The following is a 9,869-nucleotide window of genomic DNA, read 5'->3' on the forward strand; positions in this document are numbered from 1 at the left end:
CCTGCACGGGAAAAGTTAACACTTTTTATGACAGCTGCTTTGGATAGAAATCCATTTTTAATATCTGATGTATGCGGCCTAAATTTACAGTACCATTGTAAGACAGTAAGAAGGGACAGTCCAAAGTTTATTCTGTTGGCCTGAGGATATTATGGCAGAAAAAGAATCAACAAGCGAAACCGTATTACAGGTGAATTCTTTCATTAGAGGGTACCATGAATATCAAGAAATTTGGACACCGAAGAAAGGCGATGAATATGAACTCAAGCGAGAGCCACTTAACACGGTTGATCACAACGCTGTAGCAATTGTCCGCAAAAGAGAAGGTGGGAGGTCTAGGAGAAAATGCATCCACTAGAATGAATTAAATGGCGAAACAGTTCTTGGACATGTTCCCAAGCTTATGGCCCTATGGCTTACAAAATTTCTCAAGAGGCCAACAAACAAAGGAAGAGCCGTTGTGAAAAGCAAGCGCGTAAACAGAGGGGCCGGCTATGGTTTAGAAATTCCATGCGAGTACTGCTTCACAGGAGACGAGTTCTCAGTTCAATTTTTTAAATCGAAACTTTAGGAGCAAGTCGGTTGTAAAAAAACAGTGACTCACTTCTATCTATTGTTAGCTTTGTCATGTTTGTATAGCGCCGGATGTGAAAAGTTTGCACGTATACGCGGCTTGTGACTTGTTATAGTGGAGTTTAAATTGCAGTTCTTGTTTTCTTGTTGTTATCAGTTATCACCTTATATCCTCTGTCACCATTTCCCTTGGAAAGATAATTTGCTGGCCGCTTAATGTAGGTAAAAAACCATATAAATAATACACTTGCGACAGCAAAAAGGTGGCTGCGGCCACTTAATAGAGGTGGCCGTTGAATAGAGGATAGCTGAGAAGGTTTTTCCTCTATGGAAAACGTAACGCATATCAAACATTAAATACCCTAGGGAGCCACCTTAAAAACCGTTTTTAGATGAATCATGATGTCAACCTTTTGGTAATCATAAGTAACAGTACAAAAAATGTAGTAATGAAGTTTCTGATTGGTCAACAAGGGAAATATTAACAGCTTCTAGAGTGCCAATAGAGGCTATAGTACCGAAGTTACTTTGAAAAAGCGAGGAAGCGTGAATTATGAAATTGCTCATACAATTTTAACTTTCGAAACATCACTCGTACCATAAATAACGACATTTATTTTTTTCTTAGGGCCTGTTTACATGAAGGTGGGGGACCCCAGGTAGGTGAGGTAACACGTGGCGGGTTACCCCACCTAACATGTAAACGTGATCACATTGAAATGAGAGATTGTATGGACAGGCGGGTTACCCCACCTAAGCGGGTTACCTCACCTACCTGGGGTCCCCCACCTCCAGGTAAACAGGCCCTTAGTTAGCGAGCGCGCGGAATTCTCCAAATCCTGCAATCTGATTGTTTCCGAAAGCGGGCGCTTTTTTACATTCTTGCCCGCTAACCCGGGCGGAATCGTTGGAAGCTTCATTCACACGTTTGTTTGTTGTTTTTGAATGAGCAAAAACCATGATTTTTAAACTATTTTTGTTTTAAAACTTGCGCTATTATTAGCATTAGCTAGGGAAAAGTGAATTTTATTATTCAGACAAAAAAATTGAAGGGAGAATGAAGCAAGTCAGCCAGGAAAACCGCCAAGGTATAAAAGCAAAACAGGCGGCTCGTGATGTCGTTTCACTAGGTTTATAACCTACTCTGTAAGTACTGCAATCTTGATTTTATGCACCGCTTATTCGACATTTTTGCTCTGTTTGTAGTTTTGTTTTCCATTTTTGCTGTCTGAAGCTAGATTCTGCCGTTTTTCATTAAATTTTGCCTCGCTAGTTTTCTACTTTTCAGAAAAGGTTGTTGTCAATGATTGCATTTAGCTTTCAATCTTGATTAAACAAAACGAAAAACTTTTCCAGCAGCCGGTTATCGCCGTTTTCATTTCTTTGTTTATAAACTTGTTACCCACATCGCCTTCTTGTATTCGTATTCAATTCAAAACCTTAAGATTGGTAAGTGTAATTCGCTCGTTTTATAAAGCCTTTGTGCAGTTTTAATCCCACTCGATTGACCTAATCTTAAAGTAAATATTCAGCCTCTGGCTTTTAATATCAAGTTCATCCATTCTTCCTTGTTTGACACTCAGACTATGAATTGTCTACCAAGACACAAAAACCTTTCAGAGCTTAATTGTGATAATATAACTTACAAGTTAAAAATCATGCTTTGGATTGCAATCGATCGCGCGCTTCATCAACACGAACTCGCCCTAATTCAACACACATAGTTTGGAGGTCGAAGTAAAATTTTCCTGAAACTTTTAAATCTCAGTGGGAAAAAAAATAAAAATTTATTCACCGGTCTAGGTCTGTACGTATTGGGAGAAACTGTGTCCGAGGGCGGTACTCAGACCGAGGGTATAGTTTCTCCCAATACGAACCGCCCAGCCGGTGAATAACATATGTGTACTCGAACTCATACGGTTTTGTATACTTAACACATTTATGGTTTATAATTTATACATTTATGGTTGACTTTTATTACATTTGTGTTTATTGTTACATTTATGGTTGATTATTACATTGATGGTTGATGCATTTTTGGTCAATTATAGCATTTATAGCTGTAACCCTCTCACCCTTTCACCTTATCCACTGCTTCAGTGGAGACTTAAGAACCCTTTCATTAGGGATTCCATACTTTTAACACCTGTAAACCCACAAAGGTTGCTTGGTGAATCTACTGTTTTATATTTTTTTACAAAGGACCTCAGTAAATTTTACATTAAAGCTTGATTATCTTGTCTAAGAAATTTAACTGTTTAGTTAAACAGACGTTAAGAATCTTACTCTTAACATATTTTTTCTTAAGGTTAAGAAAAAAAGACCAGTGTATGGAAGACATGTTTGAGATTCTACAGGCCATTCAGGCTTCGGTCTGAGATTTCCCTATAAAGACCTCATTCTCGGTTAATAAGTATTATATAACAACGCCGAACATTTCACGTGAAAATATCAAGATTTCGCGAGAACGCTCACCTGGTATTTCTTTGGAGTTTATACCATAAATGAATTTCATGGTAAACAGTAGGTTACAAACCACTGTGTAAAACGATTTGTTTAGATATTCTGCATTTGCAGATTCGAAAACTATAGAATAGGCCAAAAAATGATAGTCCCATTTATAATCATGAAGTACCTAAGTAAATCTTACATTAAGGCTTGATTATTTTGCCCAAAAAGTTTAATTGTTCAGTTAAAAAACGTTACGAATCTTGTTTCCACTTTCTTACTCTTAAAGTATTTTTTTCTCAAGGTTAAGAAAAAAGCGTGATGAACAACATCCCGGAGATTCTATGGACCATTCATATTGGTGCACAAGTTGCAACTTTCCTTTTCAACACTGGACGTATTATAAAAGCAGTAGAAATCTTTAACGAATGTTTGGTGCTCCTTAACGGCAACGCCCTACAAACAATCAAAGAACTTACCACACCACTTGTTATCTATCTATACGATAAACTTCTTGATGGCTATACTCTTATGTACGATCACACTAGTGCGATAGAATGTGGTAAAAAACTTCACGTGGCACTTCAAAATAGTGGCAGAAGAGAAAACGAAGGGATAATATTACTTAAACTAGCGAACATCTGCTATCAAACAAGCAAATACGAGGAAGCAAAACAGTTTTACGAGAAGGCACACAGCATCATGATTGAGACTGGAAACAATCGCGGAGTTGGAATATGTTACGGAAACCTAGGAACTGTGTTCCAATCTGTTGGTCAATATACCAAGGCTGAAGAATGCCTTCAGAAAGCACTAGTGATCAGGAAAGAAATCGGTGACAAAAAAGGAGAAGCATCAGATTACGGAAATCTAGGAATTGTGTTTTCATCTGTTGGTCAATATACCAAAGCAGAAGAATACCTTCAGAAAGCACTACTGATCAAACAAGAAATCGGTGACAAAGAAGGAGAAGCATCAGCTTACGGAAATCTAGGAACTGTATTCCAATCTGTTGGTCAATATACCAAGGCTGAAGAATACCTTCAGAAAGCACTAGTGATCAGGAAAGAAATCGGTGACAAAGAAGGAGAAGCATCAGATTACGGAAATCTAGGAATTGTGTTTTCATCTGTTGGTCAATATACCAAAGCAGAAGAATACCTTCAGAAAGCACTACTGATCAAACAAGAAATCGGTGACAAAGAAGGAGAAGCATCAGCTTACGGAAATCTAGGAACTGTATTCCAATCTGTTGGTCAATATACCAAGGCTGAAGAATACCTTCAGAAAGCACTAGTGATCAGGAAAGAAATCGGTGACAAAGAAGGAGAAGCATCAGATTACGGAAATCTAGGAATTGTGTTTTTTTCTGTTGGTCAATATACGAAAGCAGAAGAATACGTTCAAAAAGCACTAGTGATCAGGAAAGAAATCGGTGACAAAAAAGGAGAAGCATCAGCTTACGGAAATCTAGGAACTGTGTTCCAATCTGTTGGTCAATATACCAAGGCTAAAGAATACCTTCAGAAAGCACTACTGATCAAACAAGAAATCGGTGACACAAAAGGAGAAGCATCAGCTTATGGAAATCTAGGAACTGTGTTCCAATCTGTTGGTCAATATACCAAGGCTGAAGAATACCTTCAGAAAGCACTAGTGATCAGGAAAGAAATCGGTGACAAAGAAGGAGAAGCATCAGATTACGGAAATCTAGGAACCGTGTTCCAATCTGTTGGTCAATATACCAAGGCTAAAGAATACCTTCAGAAAGCACTACTGATCAAACAAGAAATCGGTGACACAAAAGGAGAAGCATCAGCTTATGGAAATCTAGGAACTGTGTTCCAATCTGTTGGTCAATATACCAAGGCTAAAGAATACCTTCAGAAAGCACTAGTGATCAGGAAAGAAATCGGTGACAAAGAAGGAGAAGCATCAGATTACGGAAATCTAGGAACCGTGTTCCAATCTGTTGGTCAATATACCAAGGCTGAAGAATACCTTCAGAAAGCACTAGTGATCAGGAAAGAAATCGGTGACAAAGAAGGAGAAGCATCAGATTACGGAAATCTAGGAATTGTGTTTTTTTCTGTTGGTCAATATACGAAAGTAGAAGAATACGTTCAAAAAGCACTAGTGATCAGGAAAGAAATCGGTGACAAAAAAGGAGAAGCATCAGCTTACGGAAATCTAGGAACTGTGTTCCAATCTGTTGGTCAATATACCAAGGCTAAAGAATACCTTCAGAAAGCACTACTGATCAAACAAGAAATCGGTGACACAAAAGGAGAAGCATCAGCTTATGGAAATCTAGGAACTGTGTTCCAATCTGTTGGTCAATATACCAAGGCTGAAGAATACCTTCAGAAAGCACTAGTGATCAGGAAAGAAATCGGTGACAAAGAAGGAGAAGCATCAGATTACGGAAATCTAGGAACCGTGTTCCAATCTGTTGGTCAATATACCAAGGCTAAAGAATACCTTCAGAAAGCACTACTGATCAAACAAGAAATCGGTGACACAAAAGGAGAAGCATCAGCTTATGGAAATCTAGGAACTGTGTTCCAATCTGTTGGTCAATATACCAAGGCTGAAGAATACCTTCAGAAAGCACTAGTGATCAGGAAAGAAATCGGTGACAAAGAAGGAGAAGCATCAGATTACGGAAATCTAGGAACCGTGTTCCAATCTGTTGGTCAATATACCAAGGCTGAAGAATACCTTCAGAAAGCACTAGTGATCAGGAAAGAAATCGGTGACAAAGAAGGAGAAGCATCAGATTACGGAAATCTAGGAATTGTGTTTTTTTCTGTTGGTCAATATACGAAAGCAGAAGAATACGTTCAAAAAGCACTAGTGATCAGGAAAGAAATCGGTGACAAAAAAGGAGAAGCATCAGCTTACGGAAATCTAGGAACTGTGTTCCAATCTGTTGGTCAATATACCAAGGCTAAAGAATACCTTCAGAAAGCACTACTGATCAAACAAGAAATCGGTGACACAAAAGGAGAAGCATCAGCTTATGGAAATCTAGGAACTGTGTTCCAATCTGTTGGTCAATATACCAAGGCTGAAGAATACCTTCAGAAAGCACTAGTGATCAGGAAAGAAATCGGTGACAAAAAAGGAGAAGCATCAGATTACGGAAATCTAGGAACTGTTCTTTTATCTGTTGGTCAATATACCAAAGCAGAAGAATACCTTCAGAAAGCACTAGTGATCAGAAAAGAAATCGGTGACAGAGAAGGAGAAGCTTCAGATTACGGAAATCTAGGAACGGTGTTTTTATCTGTTGGTCAATATACCAAGGCTGAAGAATACCTTCAAAAAGCACTGACCATCAACGAAGAAATCGGAGACAAACGTGGTGTAGGAGCTTCATACTTAAATCTTGGAAAACTTTGTCGAGAATTTCAGTTTAATGCGAAGAGTCAAGAATTTGTTCATAAAGCACTTGAGATAAGTTACGAAATAGGGGACATTGAAATGCAGTTTAACAGCCACCTTACCATTGCCCTGAACGCGTTAGTGGCAGGAGGAAGCATAACTGAACTTCTTGGAAATCTGTATGAATGCATTGAGAAGTGCGAAGAAATGCATGAATTTTTAATGGTGAAAGATCAATTCAAAATTTCTTTTTTCGATGAGCACGTGTCCCCTTACCTTCTTCTTTGTAGGTTATTGATTGCTACAGGCGGTTATTATGAAGCTCTTTACGTTGCCGAGCTTGGACGGTCCAGAGCACTTGCAGACATCCTTTCAGATAAGTACTCTGTTCAAAAAGAGGTATCAGTCAACCCACGGTCATGGATTGGTATTGAGAATATCATGGGCAAAAATGCTCTTAGTTCTTGTCTTTATGTTTCCTGCCTCGGTGATAATATGTATTTTTGGATTCTTAAGCCAAACAAAAGCGTGGTGTTTCGACAAACGAAACTGAAAGAAAGTGCAGATCAAGTGTTTGGAAATGAAAAAATTGGTGGTTCTCGATTATTGCGTCATGAACAATGCGAAGATCGATCATTCTTCTCTTCATACGAAAGCTCCTTGGCTAAATGCCGTGCACCTCAGGAGGGCGGCACTGCAACTGAGGATAAAGACACTCCATCCCTGGGTGATGGTTACAATATGATCGTTACTCCTGTAGCTGATTTACTCGAGGAACCAGAAATCATCATTATTCCTGATCCCTTGTTGTACAGAATTCCTTTTGCTGCTTTAACGAATGACAAAGTCAAGGAAGAAACAAAGTACCTATCAGACACACATAGGATTCGTATTGTCCCTTCCTTGACGACTCTAAAGTCGATTCAGCTCAGTTCTGCCGACTACCATAGTGAAACAGGTGCGCTGATCGTAGGAGACCCAGAAGTTCGTGATGTATACTACCAAGGAGAACTTCTGGAATTGGACCCATTGCCTTGGGCAAGAAAGGAAGCACAGATGATTGGGCGACTGGTTGGTGTTAAGCCTTTGGTGGGAAATGATGCAAGAAAGCAGACAGTCCTAGAAAAAATGCCGTCAGTAAGTCTCATTCACCTTGCTGCTCATGGTGATGCCGAACGTGGAGAAATCGTTCTTTCTCCTATAAGCTCGTGCGGTACTCCTCACGAAGAAGACTACTTATTGACAATGGCTGAAATTTCACAAGTTCGACTGACAGCCAAGCTGGTTGTTCTCAGCTGTTGTCACAGTGCAAGTGGCCAGATTAGAGCTGAGGGAGTTGTTGGAATCGCCCGAGCATTTCTAGCATCAGGTGCACGCGCCGTGCTGGCAACACTGTGGGCTATAGATGACGAAGCTACTATGCAGTTCATGAATAGTTTTTACGAGCGCCTTGTTCATGGTGAAAGTGCAAGTGAATCTCTTCACCAGGCCATGAAGTGGATGAGGGAGAATAACTTTTCTGACGTCAGGCTGTGGGCGCCGTTTATGCTGATTGGAGATGATGTGTCATTTAAAGGTTTGTATTTGATACCGTTTTAGTTTTTTTTTTTAGCTATTTTGAGTCAAAATCTGTGAAATTTCATGGTTTTAAAAATTGTATTACGGGAGTTAATGTTTCGTTAGTTTCTTAATTCAATGCGTTTTTGAACCCTTTTTATTTCGTTTTTGAAGAATATTTGGTACAGCATGCTCGAAACTGGAGCCCGTTTCTCGAAAGGCCCGATAACTTTTCGGGTCCGAAGGCAAATTTTCAAATCAAAACTTGTTTAATCGTAGCACATTTCCTAGCTGACAAATCGGTCAGTTTTGCTTCATTACCCTTTTTTGTAACCGATAGCTTCATTGCATAAATTTCAAAATTAATGAAACTTTGATTTTGAATGCAAAGACGGCAAACATAAAACAGCTTTTTGGACCCGAAAAATTTTCGGGACTTGACTTTTGAGAAACGGGCCCCTGTTTACACAATAACTAAATTGACTAAATCAAATGACAATATAGAAAGCGATAAAATTTGAAAGCCTTAGAGTAAGTAAGTGTAAAACTTACGTTGTCTTGAGGGTGTACCTGACAAAAGAAAAGCGTTGCATACATTTTAAAACAGATTCTTTCGGGGGAACCAGAGCAAGTTCAGTGCGACAGAATAATTAAAAAGCGGGCGGGGGTTAACAAGCGGAGTGGAAGATCCCGTGGGTACTTAATCTAGCCCAGGAGGCTGAAGGAGCATTTGATTTCGTTATTTCAATTTTATGCAGATATTTTTCGGGTAAATGCGCAAAGAGCAACAACTCCTTTGTCGTTTTCATGTGTTTAACGGAATGATTTTTGTCATCAACAGCGTCTTATTTTGCTAGTTCCTCGGGGAAGTCGTAAGATTCAGTTTGCCCCAAAGAAAACAATTAAATCGATTCATTTGGCCACTAGGTAATAAAGTGTTTACGGGGAAAAGGCCAGGGAGGCTGTCAGTTTTATAGAATAATAAGAGGATATAAAGGAAAATACTGACACAAAGACACCAATGTAGTGCAATAATGTATCAGTCATCCCGAATCAATGATAAAAAAAATGTTTTTCCGGAAATAAGTTTTAGCTGTTCATGTACGCACGGGCGTATGTGTGTATATGGACTCTACGCTCCTGGATATCAATCTCCTGCTTCATGATATATGATAACTATACAAATGTAAAACAGAGGAAATTATAATCAAGTAGCATTTAAGATGAAAGTGGTTAGGTGGGCCTTTTAGTTCTAGCGTATATGCGAGTGTAAAAGTCTTGCTACCGGTTTGACTCTTTAAAAAAAATCTGTGTTAAAGACTGACTCAAAGACTGACTCAACAGTACAAAATACGTGTAACGGTCAACAGAAAAAGAAGCATGTTGATCGATAGCTAAAACAAATCGTACAAGAATACACGCGAAAGTGAACCGTCATGACTAGTTTTTCTATTTGCAGGTGCATTTGATAAGAGCAGTTCTGAACATGACGAAGGAGCTACAGAAACAAAGAACTTGTGAACTGAGTAATCAAATCATTTAACTTGACAAAAATGTTTAGTAAGTGCTTACCTTTCAAATGTTATAACAGCTGTACACATGTGTATATACCTGGGATCCTTTGTGAAACCGCAAAGAGGTAAAAATCGTACTTTTCAGTGCAGGCGCCATTTTGATACGTTAGAGGTGAAGCATGAGGTGAGCGCGGAGCGTAAGGAGGGATAGGCAGGACCAGTAGTAGGCAAGTTCTATCCACAACTAGTCGAGTGCAAATCAAGACGTCAAACTTGTATAGACTTCTAATCATACTGTTCGGCACTCCTTTCGTTCTGAGTGATTCTTGCTACGCGTCAATCGTCAGCTTCTCGCTCGCCTCAAACCGGCACAATCACTTCCATGAACAC

The 9,869-nt window shown here is 39.2% G+C and overlaps 1 protein-coding gene across 1 annotated transcript; it reads left to right on the forward strand.

Moving 5' to 3' along the window:
- The first annotated feature begins 3,329 nt into the window (after positions 1 to 3,329).
- On the forward strand, positions 3,330 to 8,204 carry LOC140948929 (uncharacterized). The gene has a single exon (XM_073398192.1). It carries the CDS (start codon positions 3,343 to 3,345, stop codon positions 8,005 to 8,007), a length of 4,665 nt encoding a protein of 1,554 aa, XP_073254293.1. The 5' UTR covers positions 3,330 to 3,342; the 3' UTR covers positions 8,008 to 8,204.
- The last annotated feature ends 1,665 nt before the right edge of the window (positions 8,205 to 9,869 follow it).

The sequence above is a fragment of the Porites lutea genome, chromosome 1, assembly GCF_958299795.1.
Source record: "Porites lutea chromosome 1, jaPorLute2.1, whole genome shotgun sequence".
Lineage (NCBI taxonomy): Eukaryota > Metazoa > Cnidaria > Anthozoa > Scleractinia > Poritidae > Porites > Porites lutea.

Coding starts and splice junctions, on each gene's coding strand:
- LOC140948929 (XM_073398192.1), top strand. CDS start 3,343: ATGAACAACATCCCGGAGATTCTATGGACCATTCATATTGGTGCACAA.